The 23818-nt window shown below is 42.2% G+C and overlaps 1 protein-coding gene across 1 annotated transcript in view; it reads right to left on the reverse strand.

The window, feature by feature from the left end:
• Positions 1–672: 672 nt before the first annotated feature.
• DCBLD1 (discoidin, CUB and LCCL domain containing 1) overlaps positions 673–23818 on the reverse strand; it is a 70784-nt gene continuing 47638 nt past the window's right edge. The window contains exons 6-15 of the mRNA XM_036871824.1: positions 17422–17555; positions 12235–12275; positions 11061–11273; positions 9482–9606; positions 9056–9215; positions 8860–8967; positions 6413–6497; positions 6136–6185; positions 5092–5211; positions 673–2736 (exon numbers count right to left, since the gene is read on the reverse strand). Coding sequence (XP_036727719.1) covers positions 2219–2736; positions 5092–5211; positions 6136–6185; positions 6413–6497; positions 8860–8967; positions 9056–9215; positions 9482–9606; positions 11061–11273; positions 12235–12275; positions 17422–17555 — 1554 coding nt within the window. The 3' untranslated portion in view covers positions 673–2218. The remainder of the gene's footprint in view (positions 2737–5091; positions 5212–6135; positions 6186–6412; positions 6498–8859; positions 8968–9055; positions 9216–9481; positions 9607–11060; positions 11274–12234; positions 12276–17421; positions 17556–23818) is intronic.

Raw genomic sequence — 23818 nt, forward strand, 5'->3', positions numbered from 1 at the left:
GAAGCGGAGTTCCAAAACAAAGTCCTGTTCTCCCACTTTCTGTCATGATTAGATCATGTATACAGGGAAGAAATGTGATAGATGGACACAGCCCCACCGTAAAAAAGTCTGTTTTTATGGACTAATATTTTAATGTTAAAAATATATACAGCCCAAATGTTGTCACAATTAATTCTTATCTGTAAGCCTTGGAGGAAGGCACATTCACATCCTTGTTACACATGAGGAAACTGAGGCTCAGGGTTATGTAATGACCAACTGAATATACAAATGGATCATGGCCATACCATAAGTAAAAACAGAACTCTGGCTGGCAGTGCACAGCAATAAGCCTAGGAAACCAACTCATTATCCATAGTCACCAGCCTAGAACCCGGACTGCTGTAAGTCAGACTTCTAGGAAGTCTACAAGTTGTAGACTGGATTGTTACTTTTTGTAACAATCCAGGAAGCCAAACTAAAATGCATGAAACAATCGACCCCAAATTGCTAAGATTTTATTAATAACTGACAGCTTCCATAATTTTTGTCCCCAGTTCCAACTTAGGACCAACCAGAGGAAGCCAGATATGCTCCTTCCACTGCACCACTTGCACTTTTACGGAGGCTGAGCCTCAAGTGCCTTCAGTAGCCCAGCAAGCAGGACACCAGGGAGAGACAGCGGTACGTACGTTGGTTTGGCATAGTTTATTGCAATTAGTATTCGTAGAAAACCATGTAAACTCACAAGGTAAATAGTTTAACCTCCACAATAACCACAGATAGTCTGCTGTGACCTTCCAGCACCTCAGTATTCTAAAATTTATGTTTCACAGAAAGTCAGTCATGCAAATAGGATTATAATACATTTTTAGGGAAAGGATCTTTTTGGTCCACATTTTCTATTAAAAACAAACATACATACACTTTCCTCTTTGGCAAAAGAGGTTAAATCCCCCCACAGTGAACTCACAAAGCAAACTCAGATAAAAACCACTGAACATGAGGTACAGCTGAAGTCTGGGCTAATCTGGAATTACAGACACATACTCGAGGGGAAATTTTTTCTTACAAAATTAGTTGTTTCCAACCATCTCAGTAGAAAAGCTCTATGTAGATTGGGCCTCAGTCACTTTTGTAAGAACACATGTCAGGTAACTTTTTTGTGTTTCAGAGTACGATGTGCTATTTCTGAAGAAAGTCATGAAAGTGTGGGTGTCTGACCTCAGCAATATTTTTAACCTGAGGTACAAAAGCATCTGACACAGTAATTTACAGCGTAATTGCTGTGCTACCTTCATTCAGTTTGTTGAGAGAGCAGTTTTGGTTGCCGTTAAGTCTCAGCATTTGGCTTTGCAGACAGTTTGAAAAGGCAGATTTGCATGTGAAAGCAAATGTCTGCCAGGCCTGAGGTGAGCAAGAAGCAAAGTGTGAAGGCCAGCTGCTCAGGAGCCAGGTCCCACAGGCTGCGGGCAGTGAGGCCCCCTGCAGGCTCCAGAGACCTGCTCCTTGCACGCCTTGACAGGCCGCGGCACACCCCCACCTGAAGTGGAGCCTAAGGAACTGGCAGCTGCCGAGGTGGTGGATTTTGTTTGTTTGTTCTTTTTAATCTACAGTCATAATTGCAAACAAACAACCACCCTGGTGTGCTTTTCTTGCTTCAAGTAATTTCATTCCTTCCAGGAGAATGTTAACAATGCTTTTAGTTCTCGATATCAAAGGAAAGGAAATGAGCCATAATAAGAACAAGATTAAACAGACCTGCTGCTAACACACTATCAGATAAAATATCTTTAAAAAGTGAACATACTATTATATACGTTTTTGCAACAGCTGCATTCTCCTACATAACCTCCGTGTAGAACCAAAATCTGTGCAAGCAAACTTAAGTTACTTTAATTCTTGTTAAATACAACTCTGTACAGATTGCACATTTTACACCGAAGCAGCTCGGTATCACAGTTAGAGAAATGAAAAAATGCCATCTGAAAACTTTCATTTTTCTAGCCCCACAAAACCCAACAGACGCTCGCCCTAAGGGTCAGAACAAAACCAGCTGCACAATTCTGTAAACAAACAGTGAGGGGGGGTGCCTCTACGACTCCACCGCAGGATCCTGTTAAACCACACACGCGCGCGCGCACACACACACTCAGTCTCTCGCGCGCGCATCTCGCCGCTTCCAGGGCCGCGCACAGCCCGGCGCTCAGTACCACAGCAGCTTTCATTCACAGTGTGTTCACAGAAGAGCGGTCACGGCCGTCTGGTTGAGGGGTCTGAGGCAGTCTCTGGGGGCCAAGTAGGCAGCGTTGGTCCCGGGGTTGACCTGCGGCTTCTGACAGGCGGGATCGGCGCGCCCCGCGGCTGAGCCGCCGCCGCCGCCGCCCTTGGGCTTGTCGTAGCCCGGGTCCGCGGGCGCGGGGCTCTGCGGCAGCTGGTAGCCGGCGGCCGGGGAGAAGGCGCCGGAGGAGAGGGAGTGCTTGTGCGCCGGCCCGGGCCCCGGCACGCGGTAGCCGCTCCGCGCCGAGAAGGTGTGCGCGCGGGCCAGGTGCCGCTCCACGATGGGCGTGGCGTACTCGGGCTCGGGGTTGGTCAAGGGCAGGGCGTACTCGTGGCGGCCGGCCGGGAGGGGGCAGTCGTAGTGGCCGCCAGCCTCGGCGGCCGGCCCCGCCTCGTCGGCCTCGGTGTCCATCGGCCGGAAGGTAGAGCCCTTCCTGGCGACCGTTCCGGTGCCAATCATGAGAGGCTGCTGGTAATCTGAAACCCAAAGGACAGACGTTTGTGCACCACCCCCCATACACCCACAAACCGGCTGTCTGTAGAGGGGGTGCTCTGCTGAGGGCCTGACGTGTACCAGGCAGGAAGAGAAAGATTACGATGTAAAAGGCACAGACGCCACACTTAGGGGTTTACATAACTACACACGTGCTTTAGGAAGCCTCAAGGCTCCCAGGAACCTAGCGAGGCGGAGCTAACCTCTAACCACACCTAGGGGTAGGAGGGAACAACTTCACGGGGAGCTCTTAGGCTGACTCCTGAAAGGCCACGTTTTGGAGGTGGAGGTAACACTGTCAGGAAAGGGAAAAGTGATTGAACAACCTGATAAACAGCCATGAACATAGAGTGTGATGTGGCCAGGGCATGAGGGACATGGAGGAATTTAATAGGATATGAAGACCAAAGTAATAGCTTGGGGGCTAATGATAACGATCAAGCTCAAAGCTTTATTGAGTCCTTACTTGGTGCCAGGCACTATTCTATGACATTAAGATATCAATTAGTTAAATCCTCTGGAAAAAAAGTACTATGAGGTAGGGACTATTATTCCCTTTTACAAATGGAAAACTGAAGCAGAGAGAGATTAATTTTTCCAAGATTACACAGGTGGCAGCCAGTGGGGCAAGAATTTGAAGACGTATCCCAAGTGCGAGCTGTTATCCATGTACTAGATCATGGAGGGCACTGAGTGCCTGGCTAGGCAGTTTGGTTTAACGCTGTAGAAACCTACAAAGTTTCTAAATTTAGAGACTGGCAGAAGAGGTAACTGTGGAGGGAGACTGAAGAGGGAAAGATAAAAAAACCCAAAAAGCAAAAAGCAGAGAAATGAGACCTGTAAGTCATAAATTAGGGGACTGGCGGCAGCTCTGGAAAGGCCACACCTTGGGGACAGGTATCAGAGGAATGTGTCACCAGTGATGTAGGGAGGGTATGACCAAAGAGGACACCGCCCAGATACTAAGCCCTGAAAACTGGGATGCCCATTCAGAAGCCACTTAGAAGAGGAATGCACAGAGCACACAGGTTAAGGTTCAGTTCTGGACCCCCTGAGGAACTGGTGACACTTGCAGGAGATGATGTCCAGCAGGCAAGAACTACTGACTTACTGGGGACCGGGAGGGAAGTCTGGGTGTGAGCTGCAGAGCAGATAAAAAGGAAAGGAAGGGCTCTGCCGGGAGCTCTGGAGTGTAGTGGGTGAGACTGCAGATGACTGGGGGCGAGAGTGGGACCCGGGGCCTTGCATGTTTCAGGTGCCCAGAAGGACCACGCAGTGAGGAAGGAGAAGAGGCTGGACCAGGAGCTGAAGGAGAATGAAGGGAGCGGGGCTCTCCACTCTCCTCGCCTCACCCCCAAGGCAGAGCTTGAACTGTCGGAGGAGAGGAACAAGACGACGGATTCTGAGTGGAGAATTGCTCCCTTTGCCCCTGAAGCAGGTCAAGCAACCTTTCCACTGGTAGCTTTCTGACTTTCATATATACACACACCACCTGGGAACTTCCGGTTCAGCAGCCCTGGGGCACGGCCTGGAAGCCCCCATTTCTAGCAAGCTCCCAGATGCCGCTGCTGGCCCTCAGAACACACTCTGAGTGGCAGAAAGCTAGAGCGGCGCTACTCGCAGTGGTCTGTGGAGGCCTGCCTGTCTGAGAACTGTTTGTGACAGATCTGTAGAGAGGGAAGTGCACAAACTGATAAAAGTGTTCAGATCTTGCAGCAGTTTGAGAGTGATTTTATGTCCCTTGAATCTAATTAAAAAATTAGAGCTTTGTATTTTATGTCTTTTTAAACATTTCATTTACTAATTTATACTGTATTTTACAAAAATTTTAGTCCTTGATGGATTAAAGAAATAAAAGGCAAAAAATGGATCCTTCCTCACAAATCGTTTGAGAAGCTTGGCTCTCAGCAATGGTTTGTCAGGGACCTTGAGGCCATTCTAACAGATTCCTTCATCTCCCACCTCCAATTCGTCAAGGGCAGGAGCTATGCTCAATTCATCTTTCTAGTCCCTTTCTCCTAGTGCCTTAATCAAAACATTAGTAACAAAAACAGATTAGTTAAGGGCTTCCAGATTTCATTGGTACTTCAGGACCATTGCTCTGGGTGTCATTAGAGGCCCTGCAGGTGTAAGAGCCTTGGCTGAATGGGGCTTTTGGGAAATATTTCAGTGTCACTCTGTAACTCTGTGCAGAGCACAGAGAGAAAACGTCACACATTACTGATTTACTAGACCCCATCTAAACAAAAGATTTTGGTCTTATTTCTCTCCCTGGTCTCCCCTCTCCCATAAGCAGCACCTCCTGGCTAACAGCATGGTCACAGAGACTTGGTACCTACCTGCCATATCACTTGTGATGAGATCCAACTTTTGTGTCATCTCCTTTTCATTATCGTAGCTGATGGTAAACTCAGCTGACTGATGCCTGGCAAAGGGATATTTGATCTGCTTCCAACAGTCTGGAATAAAGATAACATGAAACAAACTAATCTCTCAGAAGTGTAACACATTTACTACACCACAGGTTCCTGGTTAAGTCAGAGGTCAGGCTGCCTTTTGCCAGCTGACTGTGACAGATGCACAACCACAGCTCTCCAGGTGTGTGTGGTGGAAACAGCATGAGGAGGTCATAACACCACCAGCACACACCATCCCAACCATGCTTTCTACTCTGCGGGTAAAATGTATTTGTGTACCCATCAGGTCCCAGATTATCCCTAGGTTAGACCACCTGGGCATGGTTTTCCCTAATCTGCACTGACATGGTGTTTGTGACCTTGAGGAGTCAATTGCAGCTGGCTGTTTAGAGCCTATGGAGGTGGAGTCCTAGGTTGTCCTTGAGATTCTCAGGGGTCCTGCCCTGCTGCTCTCGCTCTTTCTCTCTCCTCTCTCTCTCTTGCTCTCTCAACTGCAGCTGACTCATTGCTTGGGCATCCTGTGTCCTAAGGATTTTCTGAAACCCGCCCTGCCTAGTCCTTCCCTAGAGTGAAAAATACAATGGAGGCCTGAAGATGCTGGGAGTGCTGGGCAATGTCCAGTTCACAGATGGGGATTTTATAACTTCTCCCTGGTGACAGGCAGCGTGGTGACGTAAATTCCAGTTGCCAAAAGAAAATAATTAATTTTGATAAATGATGGGATGATGTTGAACAAAAGTAAAAATAAACTGGCTATGAAGATTCTGAATTAAGAGACAGGATACAATATATTCCTTCCTGGTAGATTTGCTAACTTAAAGCTATTAGATCTTCTTTCTTAAACCATGTAAGTGTGGGTTTTAATCAGGATCTGCTGATTAAAAGCACCTAATCATGCTTTTAATCAGCAGATCCTGTCCCTTCCTCAAGGACAGAATAAAACTGTAGATAGTTTTTTCAACCAACCTGTTTTCTGAGCCTTAGCTGATCCATAAGGATTTCCTTTCTTCTTCCTCCTATCAAGACAAAAAATCCCACTGAAAAGATTTCTAAATGGTAAGTACTGTTCATAAAATAATACATGATATTTTCTACCTCTATACAACTTGTTTTAAAAATATAAGTTAACATTTTATCTTGGGAGAAGTAATGCTGCTTTCTACACATGAACATACGAAGAGTAAACTTTTGTGATTGTTTACATAATTAGAGAAAAAAATTTTTAAAATGTGAAGTCACATACTTTCTAAGGACTACAAAGATTCCCACTCCAGCAACCAGCAGGACGAGGAGCACCAGGGGAGTGACAACAGTTACGACGTTTAATCCTAAGAAGGGGAAAAGACATCATATTACAACAGAAATGAACAGCCACCAAATTTCATGATCTAAAACTGAATTCTGATTTGAAAGGTCCTCAATGGTTTCACATGTGGGGGACAAGAATACACGCTAGGCATTTACTGATATTGGAAAGCAAAAAGGGAGGATTCAAAATCCCAGCTAAAGTTTAGGAAAATAAAATTTATCTTCTTTTTTTTTCTCCCAAAGGCACTTTCCAATGTTCCTCAGTTTTAACATTTACTCCAAGTTTGTCGCTTGGACCATATTAGACTCTAAAAATCAAAATTAATGGGGAGGTTTATAGCTGGCCCACCCAGCCAGGAGCTATTCAGGAAGGCAGATGATGTAAGCACAGTGTAGAACTCTCAGCTTGGCTCAGGCAACCATTTTCCCGAGATGGTGGGCGGGTTTGGACCGGTACAGTAACAGAGACCCCGGGAACCAGAGCCTTATAACTGTGGACTGAAAGGAAATGCAGCCTGAAGATCTCAACAGCAGATCCATTCTGCTGCATGACACATCAGACCATGTCTTCCCACAACTGTCTCTTTTAAGGAAGGAAGTCACTTTAACAGCCACTGAGGAGGCCCTAAGCTTGTGATACTATGAAAACTAAAGGAGAAATGTTTGTTCTTAACCCTTCTTTTTTCTGTGTTCCCTGGGAAGAAAATAAAGGAATAATCAGGAGTGGAAATGTTTAGTTCATGAAAGGGAGGACAAGGAACTTAGAAGGGAAAAAAATTTTTGTAAATAACAGTGGTGTTATTTATAAGAGTGGAAATTTGGGAAAAATCTAACAATTTAAACATCCAATAATAGGGGAACGGTTAACTAAATGATGGTATGTCCGTATGAAAAAAATACTATAAAGATATTAATAATTGTGTTTTTCAACTATTTAATAGCACTGGAAAATGCTCATAATATAATGTCAAGTGAAAAATATATGCTACAGAACAAAATATATGGTATGCTGCCACTTTGTCTCAGTTATAAATATAAATATAGTTGACTAGATACAGTGGAATATGGTGACCATGGATGCTGATTTATGCATGATTTTTTAAAAAATAAATTTATTTATTTATTTTGGCTGCGTTGGGTCTTCGTTGCTGCACGCGGGCTTTCTCTGGTTGTGGGGAGCGGGGGCTACTCTTCATTGCGGTGTGCGGGCTTCTCATTGCGGTGGCTTCTCTTGTTGCAGAGCACAGGCTCTAGGCTCGTGGGCTTCAGTAGTTGCAGCACGCAGGCTCAGTAGTTGTGGCGCACGGGCTTAGTTGCTCTGCGGCATGTGGGATCTTCCTGGACCAGGGCTCAAACCCGTGTCCCCTGCATTGGCAGGCGGATTCTTAACCACTGTGCCACCAGGGAAGTCCCTATGGATGATTTTTATTTTCTTATTTATATATCTCTAATCTTTCCAAATTTTGTAAAATTAATATGCAAATTATTTTATATTCTGAAAAAATAAATGTATTTTTAATGTTTATTATTTGAATAGATTATATACATTTACATGTTTAAAATTCAAAAAGTATAAAAAGGTATGGAGGGCTTCCCTGGTGGCGCAGTGGTTGAGAATCTGCCTGCTAATGCAGGGGACACGAGTTCGAGCCCTGGTCTGGGAAGATCCCACATGCCACGGAGCAACTAGGCCCGTGAGCCACAACTGCTGAGCCTGCGCGTCTGGAGCCTGTGCTCCGCAACAAGAAAGGCCACGATAGTGAGAGGCCCGCGCACCGCGATGAAGAGTGGCCCCCGCTTGCTGCAACTAGAGAAAGCCCTAGCACAGAAACGAAGACCCAACATAGCAATCAATCAATCAATCAATCAATCAATCTTTAAAAAAAAAAAAAAAAAGAGGTATGGAATTATGTTTCTTGACATTTTTCCAGATATACTGGGATGAATATACATATATATATTGATGCTGTATCACCCCCCCACCTTTTACACACATGGTCGAGTGCTATGTAAACTGTTCTGTACCATGCTTATTTTTTTAAGTTGTCAGTGTGTCTCAGAGAACTTTCTATATTACTAACATTCCTTTTTTATGGCTGTAGAGTATTCCATGGTATGGATGTGCTATTGTTTTATATTTCTATAAAAGACTTACATAGTGTGTGAAGGGTGCATATGTTTGTTTCCAGTCTTTTTCTATTTACAATAGTGTAATGAAAAGTGTGGACATATATTATTTTACACATGTGCAGATATCTCTGGACCATCTGCCCCCAGACACTTATATGACACAGAAAAAAAGAATGTTGTTGAAGCTACCATATTATTGGCTGGAGTACAAGTTATATTCCTTAAGAAACCGCAAAACGATAACTGCCCTACCTTTGGGCATTTCTTCAGAGGGGATGGGTTTTAAGATTGTCTCATCTTCTCTGTTAGTTGAACCAACAGTATTTAGACTTGTTTTGCTCCACACCAATGAGTCATTACCTGAGCGAGAAGAGATGTTAGAGAAACCACATTAATAACAACAATTTGTGAAAGGTGACGACCAGAATCCAGGAACTCACTGACTCACCCTGAGTCCTACTTGGTGCAATCTGGCAGCCAAGGAGCTCCACTTTCAAGGCTATCCTCTGGTGCCACGTCTGGGGGATAACACGCACATATCTGGCCACAATGGGAGGGATGAAATTGTTCCGCACAGGGTCCCGAAAATTAGAGTTGCCCTGAAACACCTGTAGGAACAGGTAACATTTACCTGAAGATTCTATTAGTTTCTAGGTCTTTATCAATCCACTCACACCTGGTTATATGAAATCAAAGCGAGGATTCTCTGTTGCTTTTTTATAGATATGCTTGATATTGAAGATACAAGGCTTTGCACTCAAAGGCTAAGTAATCTGGTGCTGTGCATCTGTTTTTGGAAACACACTGACGAACTGATGAAAATATGTGGAGGCCCACTCTCCTATTCAGTTCCTTCCTCCAGAGTGTCTCTTACCTTTTCTTCATTATTCACAATTCCTTTATAGGTCTCCCACTTGGAGTTGTTGTTTCTGAAGTTCATTACAAAACTCTTTACATAAAAGTTGAAATTTGACTGTGTGGATCCAGTGGTCCTAATTCCTTGTAAGAAAATATTATTTATGGGTTAGTTTTAAAAATATGTTATACAACATGTATTATAACTTCAGGTTTCTTTTCTTTTTTTCCCTCTCATTTGAAATTGCCAATCATTTTACAGGCCTGCTTTTCTTATCTGCATTTAGAAACGTGATGACAGATGAGTGTTTTCACACTGACAATATGCCATAAAAAGGTTTCAGCACGGAGATATCAGCTCTCTCACCCACACATCCATCCTTACCCCCTGCATACAGGTTCTTCCCACAGAGACAATGTGAAGATTTGTTACTTTTAAAAAAGACATGGCAACTGACAAAGGATTAATCTCCAAAATATACAAGCAGCTCATGCAGCTCAATATCAAAAAAACAAACAACCCAATTCAAAAATGGGCAAAAGACCTAAACAGACATTTCTCCAAAGAAGATATACAGATGGCCAACAAACACATGGAAAGATGTTCAACATCACTAATCATTAGAGAAATGCAAATCAAAACCACAGTGAGGTATCACCTCACACTGGTCAGAATGGCCATCATCAAAAACTCTAGAAACAATAAATGCTGGAGAGCGTGTGGAGAAAAGGGAACCCTCCTGCCCTGTTGGTGGGAATGTAAATTGATACAGCCACTATGGAGAACAGTATGGAGGTTCCTTAAAAAACTAAAAATTGAACTACCATACGACCCAGCAATCCCACTACTGGGCATATACCCTGAGAAAACCATAATTCGAAAAGATATATGCACCTCAATGTTCAGTGCAGCACTATTTACAATAGCCAGGACATGGAAGCAACCTAAATGTCCATCAACAGATGAATAGATAAAGAAGATGTGGCACATATATACAATGGAATATTACTTAGCCATAAAAAGGAACGAAATTGACTTATTTGTAGGGAGGTGGATGGACCTAGAGTCTGTCATACAGAGTGAAGTAAGTCAGAAGGAGAAAAACAAATACCATATACTAACACATATATATGGAATCTAAAAAAATGGTACTGATGAACTTAGTGGCAGGGCAGGAATAAAGACGCAGATGTAGAGAACGGACTTGAGGACACAGGGTGGGAAGGGTAAGCTGGGACGAAGTGAGAGTGGCACTGACAATATACACACTACCAAATGTAAAATAGCTAGCTAGTGGGAAGCAGCCGCATAGCACAGGGAGATCAGCTCGGTGCTTTGTGACCACCTAGAGGGGTGGGATAGGGAGGGTGGGAGGGAGACGCAAGAGGGAGGGGATATGGGGATATATGTATGCATATAGCTAATTCACTTTGTTGTACAGCAGAAACTAACACAACACTCTAAAGCAATTATATGCCAATAAAGATTAAAAAAAAAAAGACATGGAGTACTCTGAGGTGGGGGCACCTGTGCAAATTCAAAACATAATTTCAACTGCAAGTCATCTTGTTTTGTGAAACTGCACTCGTTTCAGTACCTGTTATTTTCTTTTTCTCTCCCAAATCTATCCTCAGCCACTCTCGTTTGTGGTTCTTGCTCCTGTCCCCCGAAGCCCATGACGGGCCTTGGTCCTGAAGTCGGGCTTGGCCAGGAGACCAACGGACCTGATCTCCAGTCTCATTGATCCACTCCCAAGAAGAAGAAGCTCTGATTTGCCGGTCAGGTTCCAAACTCAAGGATCTGCTGCAACCTAGAAAAAAAGGGCAGGGAAATATTTCAGATATAGACACAAAATGAAAACTAAAAAAAAAAAAAGCACCCCGTTTCACCTAGAATTATTCGGTTGATTTACTTCCATTCTGATATTGATTCAACTGTTTAATTACTAGTTTTTTAATGATTCAGACTTGCATTTGACTCGCTGGTGCTGTGGTATCTTGATACTGTTGCTGCTTTTCTTCTTAATGGACCTTATGTCCCCTATAAGTGACATCTCTGTCCCCACTGTAGATTTTCCTTTCTAATCTAAATTCACCATGATTTCAACGAAGTACAAGGTGTCCTAAAAGCTGAAAATGCTGAGGTTCTTCTCACTTGATCAGAGGGAGGACTCCACGCTCTCTACCCTTGAAGAGCAGGTACGTCAGGTGCTCTGAAGATCAGTTAATTGTACCCAACATCACCCCTGGGAGCTTAACTATACCATGTCCAAGACAACGTGGAGGTTGCAGATAAAGGCCAGTCCTCCTCCTGGGCAGAGAAGACATGTTTGTATTGTTCTCCTCGAAATATGTTATTTTATGTGAGGGAGAATATTTCCCCAGAACATATTCCATGACAGAGGGGCTAAAAAGCCTTTATGCTATTCATTTTCAATAACTTCATTCCAGATACACACAAATCAAATTGCACTGCTCAAAAGGTTTTTCTGTTAAAATCTAACATAAAGGAATTTATCTTAACTGTCATTTCAAATTTTCATTTTTTCTGGCAAAAGTTTTAGAGAGATTATAAAGAAAAATATTTTTTTCCTAATGTTAACTGGGTTTATTGTCTGATGTATTTTTAAGTCACAGCATACTTGGTGCTACATGACCTGAGGGGAAAAGAAAAAATTAATCTTTAAACTATATCATCTGAGGGGTATGGAAGAATAAACTACCCCTGAAGATGTTAAAATATCAGATTCTTAAGGAAAGCATGATTCTTACCATTGGAGGTAAACAGAAATCGCTTGTCTGACAGGGAACCACTGAAATAATAAACACAAAGATGAGGAGGTGAGTTGCTTAACTGGATCTTAATGACTGGTACAGCGCTATAGGATGGGGCTCAGAGCCTTCCCACACCTCACGTGGTCCTCAGAGCACCCGGCAAGGCTACTGTTATTATCTCTGTCATTGGTATTTCATAGACCAAGAAACTCAGGCCCTTCGAAGGTAAGCAACTTTCCTAAATTCATACAGGTGACAAGCAGCCAGGACTCTTGAGGTACTGCTTTTGAATAACAATCCTGTGCTGTTTCCATCACGCCACATTGTATTGGGAAGGAACAGGCACGTATACAGTCTCCAGGACACCCTTAAATCCCAATTAATGAATATGTAGTGATGGAGACAGAAAGGATGACTGCCCTGAACACTCCCTTTGCTTCAGAAGGCACCCCTCCAGCGCCCCACTCGCTTCAACAATCAAGGACCACTGAGACATGAAGATGTCTGATCACTTTCAGAAGAACGAGCATGTCATTTGCTAGCTGCCTTCCCTACAGACTTCTCCGCTCCTTGCCTGAGGGGTCCTGCCCCAGCAGCGTGGCTCCGCGGAGAGCCTCCGCCCGGGTCTCTCTCTCTCTCTCCAGTCACACTCCTACCTACTGCAGCAAGGACACCAAACCATGAACCAGCTCCTGCTTCTGGATGACAAGGTGCAGCTGGAGAAAACTCAGAGCACCTCACTGACAGGTCCTGAACCGCTGCAAGACAGTCCTGCACATCTGGCATTGATCCCTGGGCCTCTGGACCCCCCAGTTCTGTACCTTGTATTACTCTCCTGGTGAACTTATCAAATCAGCCTTGCTCGGCAGTTGTCTCCTTCTGCAGAAAAGAGGTTCCTAAGGCCTAAGATCACATGTATCTTTTTGTAAATCCCTCACCAACTCAATGCTGTAACAATATGTAGAATGAATAGAAAACTTGGAAGTCTCAAGATTAATCTATGCATCGTACTTACTATATTAAATACTACAGGTAAACAAAAAAAGGTAGATGTCGCTGTCATGTTCAGTTATTTTACAGTCTGAGAGTACTCCTATTTTAAATGTTTAACTCTGAATTATTGTGGCAATAATGGACAGAGAAGGTACTGAAATGTGAAATCCACAGAGAACCCAAAACTAGTCTGGACAGAAGCATCTTCACAGCAACATTTTGTTTTTGTTTTAAGTGACAGGTTTTTCTTTCATATTCATTGTCCACTCTCAGGCAGAGACTCTGTAAGCCCTGGTTTTCCACATAAAGATTCTGTTATAATCTGTGCTGAGTATAACGCAGGCACCAATCATTTCGTACAGGAGAAAATGCAGACCCACTTGAGTCATGGGACCTTCTTCAGTTCACAGTTAGTGGCCAAGCAGGGGTAAGGACCCAGCTCTCCTAAGCGTTAAAGAAAGGTGCACACTGTTGCAATTTGTATTTAAATTTGTTAAGATTTTAGAGCCTCTCTTTGACTGATTTTTGCATTTTCTCTAATGTTCCTGCACAAAGTATTACACTTGAAGTTTGGCCCAGATAAGCCCAAATAATACTGCTGCAACCCTGATCACCTAAACGCACTCCCACTGCCATGAAACATTAAAATATTTACTTTATTGTTGTTGAAAAAGAGAAGTTAAGGAAAGAAGGTTAGCTTTGGAGTTCATCCTGAGAAGAAAATGCTAGGTAAGGTTCTGCTTCTAAGATCTCTCTGCCTGGCTTTCCTCTATTATCAGCTGGAATATGTTTTTCCATTTCACCCAATTAAGCTAATTAAATACAACCACTAGAGAATTCTATAGGTAAATAAGCTTCCTCTTTGAAATCCCCCTAGGGAAAATGGGGTTCTTAGGCATTCACACATTAGGGTGAATGAATTCAATCAGATTCCAGGAACTGCCAGCCTTCCCAGAGGGCTGTAGAAGCAATCAGGAATAGTCTGAGGTAAACAAAGAAAAGCCTTCCCTGCAGATGGTTTGAGCCATCATCCTCTGTGTGAGGTCAATCGCTCTTCCTGATTCCATTCTGGTCTCCTCAGATCAAGGAAGTGACCTGACCCGGGATGAATCCCAGAAGAACCCTAGATATTTACTTTAGGGACCACTTCTTCCTCAGCTGCAATGCTTCCTTCTGTGTTTCTTCCTGAACGCCAAACAATCATGTGTGGGAACAGAAGTTCAATGACCGCATGTACAGTGCTTCCCCAACAGCGAAACAGCACAGATCAAAACAACTGCTCCCTGAAGATCTGGGAATGGAAACGAGTGGAAGAGACTGTATGAGCACACAGTTTACTCTTTTCTGTTCAGTACAAAAAGATGGTGCCAAACCACAGAGCCAGATGGGAAAAGGGGCCTTGATATAATTCTAGACTTTCTGACTACTTCCACCAAAACAAAAATCGGACAATTAGTTCAAATAACTATATGGAATGTGGAGCCAAACTTTTCCTAATTCATGAATGGTTTAGATTTCTGGACTCTTATTTTTGCGTCAAAGTTTAATATCAAATTATATAAAGTGACTTCATACGTATTAAGTCCAGTTGATGTAGCAGAATTGAGAACATTATGTCTACTTTTACTTAATAGTTTAAATAACTTTTCTTCAAAAGTAAAATAAAATCCAAGTAGTACAAGTTAAACTTTTTACTATCCTATTTTTCTACAAAAGAAGCATTCAAATGTATTCAAACATAGGCAAGAGAGTCCAAAAACAGATTTAAAGCCAAAGGCCAGTTCTTTGTTCCTATTTGGAGACAGCAGCACCTAACAAATCTAGGCCACAGCTTGATACCTTCCTGAAACAGCACCTTATTATCAATAGAGCAAACAATAAAAAACATAAAAAGAAATAGATCCTCCCAATGTTCATTGCAGCACTATTTACAACAGCCAAGAGATGGAAGCAACCTAAATGCCCATTGACAGAGGAATGGATAAAGATGTGGTACATATATACAGTGGAATATTACTCAGCCATAAAAAAGAATGAGATAATGCTATTTGCAGCAATATGGATGGACCTAGAGATTATCATACTAAGTGAGTAAGTCAGAAAAAGACAAATATATGATATCACTCATATGTGGGATCTGATTTTAAAAAATGATACAAATGTGAGATCTGATTTTTAAAAATGACACAAATGAACTTATTTACAAAACAGAAACAACCTTACAGATATCTGAAACAAACTTATGGTTACAAAGGGGAAACCTGGGGGGTAGGGATAATTCAGGAGCTTGGGATGAACATACACACACTACTATACATAAGATAGATAACCAACAAGGACCTACTGTATAACACAGGGAACTCTATTCTGTGATAACCTAAATGAGAAAAGTATCTAAAAAAGAATGACTATATGTATATGTATAACTGAATCACTTTTCTGTAGACCTGAAAATAACAAAACATTGTAAATCAACTATACTCCAATAAAATTAAAAAAAAAAAAAGAAACATCCTCAAAAGTCAAAGTCAAGCAGACATTTAAAGCTTACTGTGCATAAGCAATCACTCTTACTATAAATCAGGATATAAATATATAAATCAGTATATAAATTTTAATGTCCCAAACAGTTTGAGGCAAGTACATAAGTGAAAAAAATGTAGGGCTTCCCTGGTGGCGCAGTGGTTAAGAATCCGCCTGCCAATGCAGGGGACACGGGTTCGAGCCCTGGTCCGGGAAGATCCCACATGCCATGGAGCAACTAAGCCCGTGCGCCACAACTACTGAGCCTGCGCTCTAGAGCCTGCAAGCCACAATTACTGAAGCCCGCATGCCTAGAGCCCGTGCTCTGCAACAAGAAAAGCCACTGCAGTGAGAAGCCCGTGCACCGCAACGAAGAGCAGCCCCCGCTCACTGCAACTAGAGAAAGCCCGCGCGCAGCAACAAAGACGCAATGCAACCAAAAATAAATAAAATTAAATTTTAAAAAATGCATATACATATGTGTGTGCATATATGTAAGTATATATAATACACGTGTATATATTATAAAATTGTATTTATGTAAATAGTACATATGTGTGTATACATACATGTGCATATATGTCAGCCGTATCTGCAGATTCTGCATCCCCAGATTCAACCAACCACAGAGTGAAAATGTTCAGAAAAAAAAAAAAATTCCAGAAAATTCCAAGAAGTAAAATTGGAATTTGCCACATACTGGCATCTATTTACACAACATTTACATTGTATTTACAACTATTTACATAGCATTTATATTGTATTAGGTATAAATAATCTAGAGATGATTTAAAGTACATGGGAGGATGTGCATAGTTATATGTAAGGATTATGCCATTTTATATAAGGGACTTGAGCATCCGTGGATTTTGGTATCCACGGGGGTCCTGGAACCAATCCCCAAGGACACCAACTGTACAGTGGCTCCAGGAGCACTGTTCCCTCACTAGGCAGCCATCCATTCCAAAGCCAGTGTCCCTCTGGACCATTCCAAGCTGCCTGTTTATACTGGTGGACAGCTGGATCACAAGGCTGGCCTATTTTAGTTCAAACAGCTCTAGTTTTCCACTCTAGAAGCTGAGGAAACCTGAAAGCATTAAAAGCTGAGGTTGAAGTGTTTAAAGCAATTGACATACTTTTTTCTTAGGAAGCTAAAAGATCAGAGGATAACACAGAACAGAGAAGTTAACAATGTTAAAAAAAAAAAAAAAAGCCATCTTTTTTTCACTTCCGAACTATTATTCATCCTTAAGAGACTGTCCCTAGGGATCCTCTAGGGAGTTCAGTGGTTCTGCTGGGTTTATTTCAGTCCCTTATCTCCCCTTCAGTATCTTTGGTGATATTGGTGATGATCAGTAATTTACAGAATCAGGAAAAGCTAGAGAGGAATAAGCTTTATCCCCTCCCCCTGGAGCACCCGAGAGTAGAATGCTCCTCTGTCTTGGGGCTTCAGATGTGTGCTATTCTAACTTACTTGTCAGTGAGCTTTTTTATTGCTGCATTTGTCTTCCACAAAGACAGCATAAATGCTGCTCTAAGCAGTCACACACATTTTTCCCAGTTGACATGCCCTTGGTATCACATGCCTGCAGCCCTTTCCAGACTGTGAGCTGATGACTTGTGCCTGCGGGGTTACCTTCCACTCGGAACAAAAGGCAAAGTACTTACTGCCTTGAGAGCACACCATTGGCCAGGATCCCTTCGTATCGACTCACGCCTCTGCGCAGAAGCACACCAATCTGACCGCCCACTTCATCTGCAATTACTCCTGCGTGGATGGCGGCTTTGCATAGTAAAGAGGTCTGAAACACAGCAACATCCCACTTACAAATGGCTCAACAATACATCTGAAATATAGCGGGAGCTTTACATTTTGTTACAACTTGTGCTCAGGATCCCTATTTGACCCCTGACATGGCTAAATTATAATTCATTTAAATAAAAAGTAGAAGGGGGTGGAAAAAATTATTGGCTAACTATCTCAGAATGACATCAGAGTCATTCTATTTATGCTGACGAACCTGGGAACCCTTCCACTAGGGAGGAAGGAAGGGAGGTAATTTACAGTATTCATGGCTCCTCAGTGAATAACGCCTCCTGGTGGTGTGGTCATCTCCCACACCGATTCTGAACTGGGCCCTGGCGCTTGCTTTGTTCTGCTGCAGGTAACATGGCCTGGCAAACTGCCCCATATGTCAGTGAGGCCACCTTAGACTCCCACCCCAGATGACCTGCCACACGACTGCAGCTGCAGGCGCAATTCTAGGTAAAGGAAGCTTAAGAACCAACCAGCCCACACTGCCGACCCACAAACTCATCAGCAAAGAAAATGGCTGTCATTCTAAGCCACTAAGTTTTGGGGTGACTTGTTCAGCAAGAATAGATAACATTAGTTTCTTACATTCGCTTTACTAAATATACATACTGAGGATCATTTGAAAAGGTGAACCTTCCATACCATAGCTTCATTTTAAAATTAGAGATTTAACAAGGCATCAAAACCAAAATGGTAGTGTCAGCCACAGAACACTGAATAAAACAGAAAACTTCATGAAGGTCTCAGAGTGATGACGAGCAACCCAGGGCCCAAGGCCTCCACCTCAATTCCTGAATCTCCCCTGAGAGGGTCAAACAGCTGGCACCTGCTCAGCCCTCCAAGGCTGCTGGCTGGTGTCACAAACCCAGCAGGGGTACCTGGCTGGCTCTGATTAGCAGGGGACCCCGTGGTTGAAAGTGCGACTGCAGGAAGAAGTGGAACTGTTCCACGGGGTGCCCAGGCCCGTACGTCCCCTCGAGCACAGACCCGTGGGGCAGGGTGATTAGGTATTTAGCCCAGGACTGAGGGGCCGAGAGGATCTTTTCCTAAATAAATTTTAGCAATGCCTTGCTTCTCTGCAATGGCTAGTGCCGAAAAGAGAAAAGCAGCTCATGAAATTGTGTTTCAATAACTGAACTTGGGGGTTTCTCTTTGTGTTAATGACAACACTGTTTACCTTACTGCAGTGGAAAGTTTTCCTTAGATTTAGGTTACAGTATTAGGACGACCAGTGAGACCAACTGTATTTTGCAACTAATGTGGTTGCAATAAAGTTGAGAACTTTTGTGATCTTTAACATAGAGAGCTCATACTTCCCAAACTAGATTAGATTTGGCAAAGGGAGTCAGTTTTGCAATGACTGCTATCATAGTGAAAAAAGGGGGAGGATTTCATGACAGAGAAGAAATAGGAGAATGCTGAAACTGATGCAGATACTACCCTTCTTGATTTGTGGGGAAAAAAAGAAGAATTAGAAGAGAAAGATAGTACTCTTTAAAGGGGCAGCTTGCATTTTCATTTTTTCTGAATTTTCTTAAAAAGGTTTCTTATTACTGTTTTAGACTCTTAGGGTACAAAATAGAGGAGCTGGCTGTAAAAGTCCTGGATTTAAATTCAGCAATTTAGCTCATCATCCTGACTCTGCCTCTAACTCTACCAGGTGTGCTTAAGTCACCTCCCTGCTCTGGACCTGGCTTCCCAATTCATCTTCACAATGAAAAGGCTGGGCTGGGTGATGTCTAGAATCACCTTGTGATTCTAAAGGGCACCCTGTATACCTCTTATAGGGCCCATGCAGGCCTGACTCCCTCTCTCAGCCCCAAATGAAAAACAAAGTGGTCGGCTAGGCAGCTATTCCCTTGTCCCTAGGATCACCTGGCTTCCTTGGAATTCAGTCTGGGGATGGGATGGTCTTCATCCCAGCATCCCTGCCCTGTGTGTAGAGCTCTCACTGGACTTGGCATGTACAAGGGCCTCCATGGTAACAAGAGGACAGATTCACAGGCCAACAAGCAACACGACCTATCAGCTTCATTGCCCAACAGATATTCTCATTTCCCACAGTCCCCAGCATTGAGGGAACCCAGTGGTATGTGCCCCTTTTATGGAGTTTATTTCATTGCATTATTGAATGTTAAATTACACGTATTTATTTAATATTTTTTCATAATATTAAATGCAGGCCATAGGATACATCCCCAGGAGAATAACCACCGGATCTGGCTATCATATTATTATAATACAATTATCAGCCCTTTCCTGAGTTATTTCCTTAAAAAAATCACTCGCTCACCCACTAACTTAAATAAAATTGATGTTTTCTAAAGTTGGGGCTTTTTTGGTATCAGTTTTTAAAATTCACATTCACTGAACCTGCTTTTTAAACATTTCCTTTTGAACAGTAGATTTATACTTTATTTTCTAGCTATTTTGAGGTCTAAACCTCACCGAAATGTAAATATAGGAAAGCCTATGTTAATTAGTGATTGCCTTAAACAAACAAAATAATTTAAATGTAATTCTTCAGGGAAGGGAATGCAATGGACAGGTGAGGAGTACACATGCAAGACTCATGAACTTGAAGGTTGATGGAACTAAACATCCCTGAAGTTCACTGAGCCACAAAAGATGGCCAAGCAGATCAGCATGAGAAGACAACTGTCAAAGCAGTTATCAAATCATCCCAGAAATGGAGTATTTTCTTAAGTCTTCCTTTAGGAAAAATCAATTTGTATGAAAAAGTATTGACAAAGTATTAAAATAAAATGTAATATAAACGTTTTAGGGGGAAGGCGCCTCTGCTAACCTGATAGTCGTGTTGCTGAATTGCCTGGGTCCACCTCTCCGTTCAACCAGTAAGTCTCTCCATGACCTCCTCCAGCTGGATTTTAGCTTGGACAAACCACTCTCCCTGCCCCACTGTTGGCCCACCACGTGAAAGAATGATTACTGTGTGGCTGGCAGGGCCCTGGTGCTCCGGCCGCGTGTCAAGCCTGAGCCTCTGACGTGGGAGAGCCAAGTTCAGGACATTGGTCCACCGGAGACCTCCCTGCCCCTTGTAATATCAAACGGCAAAAGCTGTCCCAGAGACCTCCATCTCAACGCTAAGACCCAGCTCGACTCAAGGACCAGCAAGCTACAGTGCTGGACACCCTATGCCAAACAACTAGCAAGACAGGAATACAACCCCACCCATTAGCAGAGAGGCTGCCTAAAATCAAAATAAGGTCACAGACACCCGAAAACACACCACTGGACACGGTCCTGCCCACCAGAAAGATGACATCCAGCCTCATCCACCAGAACACAGGCACCAGTCCCCTCTACCAGGAAGCCTACAAAACACACTGTACCAACCTAACCCACTGGGGGCAGACACCAAAAACAACGGGAACTACAAACCTGCAGCCTGCAAAAAGGAGACCCCACACACAGTAAGGTAAGCAAAATGAGAGGACAGAGAAATACCCAGCAGATGAAGGAGCAAGGTAAAAACCCACTAGACCAAACAAATGAAGAGGAAATAGGCAGCCTACCTGAAAAAGAATTCAGAGTAATGATAGTAAAGATGATCCAAAATCTTGGAAATAGAATGGAGAAAATACAAGAAACGTTTAACAAGGATCTAGAGGAACTAAAGAGCAAACAAACAATGATGAACAACACAATAAATGAAATTTAAAATTCTCTAGAAGGAATCAATAGCAGAATAACTGAGGCAGAAGAACGGATAAGTGACCTGGAAGATTAAACAGTGGAAATAACTACTGCAGAGCAGAACAGAGAAAAAAGAATGAAAAGAATTGAGGACAGTCTCAGAGACCTCTGGGACAACATTAAACGCAACAACATTCAAAATATAGGGGTCCCAGAAGAAGATGAGAAAAAGAAAGGGACTGAGAAATATTTGAAGAGATTATAGTTGAAAACTTCCCTAATATGGGAAAGGAAATAGTCAATCAAGTCCAGGAAGCACAGAGCGACCCATACAGGATAAATTCAAAGAGAAACACACCAAGACACATATTAATCAAACTATCAAACATTAAATACAAAGAAAAAATATTAAAAGCAGCGAGGGAAAAGCAACAAATAACATACAAGGGAATCCCCATGAGGTTAACAGCTGATCTTTCAGCAGAAACTCTGCAAGCCAGAAGGGAGTGGCAAGACATAGTTATAGTGATGAAAGGGAAAAACCTACAACCAAGAATACTCTACCCAGCAAGGCTCTCATTCAGATTCGACGGAGAAATTAAAACCTTTACAGACAAGCAAAAGTTAAAAGAATTCAGCACCACCAAACCAGCTTTACAACAAATGCTAAAGGAACTTCTCTAGACAGGAAACACAAGAGAAGGAAAAGACCTACAATAACAAACCCAAAACAATTAAGAAAATGGTAATAGGAACATACATATCGATAATTACCTTAAATGGAAATGGATTAAATGCTCCAACCAAAAGAGACAGACTGGCTGAAAGGATACAAAAACAAGACCCGTATATATGCTGTCTACAAGAGACCCACTTCAGACCTAGGGACACATACAGACTGAAAGTGAGGGGATGGAAAAAGATATTCCATGCAAATGGAAATGAAAAGAAAGCTGGAGCAACAATTCTCATATCAGACAAAATAGACTTTAAAATAAAGACTATTGCAAGAGACAAAGAACGACACTACATAATGATCGAGGGATCAATCCAAGAAGATATAACAATTGTAAATATTTATGCACCCAACATAGGAGCACCTCAATACATGAGGCAAAGAGCCATAAAAGGGGAAATTAACAGTAACACAATAATAGTAGGGGAATTGAACCCCCCACTTTCATCAATGGACAGATCATCCAAAATGAAAATAAATAAGGAAACACAAGCTTTAAATGATACATTAAACAAGATGGACTTAATTGATATTTATAGGACATTCCATCCAAAAACAACAGAATACACTTTCTTCTCAAGTGCTCATGTAACATTCTCCAGGATAGATCATATCTTGGGTCACAAATCAAGCCTTGGTAAATTTAAGAAAATTGAAATCACATCAAGTATCTTTTCCAACCACAACACTATGAGACTAGATATCAATTACAGGAAAAAATCTGTAAGAAATACAAACACATGGAGGCTAAACAATATGCTACTAAATAACCAAGAGATCACTGAAGAAATCAAAGAGGAAATAAAAAAATACCTAGAAACAAATGACAATGAAAACATGATGGCCCAAAACCTATGGGATGCAGCAAAAGCAGTTCTAAGGGGGAAGTTTATAGCAATACAATCCTACCTCAAGAAACAAGAAAAATCTCAAATAAACAACCTAACCTTACACCTAAAGCAATTAGAGAAAGAATAACAAAAAAACCCAAAGTTATCAAAAGGAAAGAAATCATAAAGATCAGATCAGAAATAAATGAAAAAGAAATGAAGGAAACAATAGCAAAGATCAATAAAACTAAAAGCTGGTTCTTTGAGAAGATAAACAAAATTGATAAACCATTAGCCAGACTCATCACGAAAAAAGGGAGAAGACTCAAATCAATAGAATTAGAAATGAAAGAGGAGAAGTTACAACAGACACTGCAGAAATACAAGGGCTCATGAGAGATTACTACAAGCAACTATATGCCAATGAAATGGACAACCTGGAAGAAATGGACAAATTCTTAGAAAAGCACAACCTTCCAAGGCTGAACCAGGAAGAAATAGAAAATATGAACAGACCAATCACAAGCACTGAAATTGAAACTGTGATTAAAAATCTTCCAACAAACAAAACCCCAGGACCAGATGGCTTCACAGGCGAATTCTATGAAACATTTAGAGAAGAGCTAACACCTGTCCTTCTCAAAGTCTTCCAAAATATAGCAGAGGGAGGGACACTCCCAAACTCATTCTACAAAGCCACCATCACCCTGATACCAAAACCAGACAAAGATGTCACAAACAAACAAAACTACAGGCCAATATCACTGATGAACATAGATGCAAAAATCCTCAACAAAATACTAGCAAACAGAATCCAACAGCACATTAAAAGGATCATACACCATGATAAGTGGGATTTATCCCAGGATTGCAAGGATTCTTCAATATACACAAATCAGTCAATGTGATACACCATATTAACAAATAGAAGGAGAAAAACCATATGATCATCTCAATAGATGCAGAAAAAGCTTTTGACAAAATCCAACACCCATTTATGATAAAAACCCTCCAGAAAGTAGGCAT

This window comes from Balaenoptera musculus, chromosome 12, assembly GCF_009873245.2.
Source record: "Balaenoptera musculus isolate JJ_BM4_2016_0621 chromosome 12, mBalMus1.pri.v3, whole genome shotgun sequence".
NCBI lineage: Eukaryota > Metazoa > Chordata > Mammalia > Artiodactyla > Balaenopteridae > Balaenoptera > Balaenoptera musculus.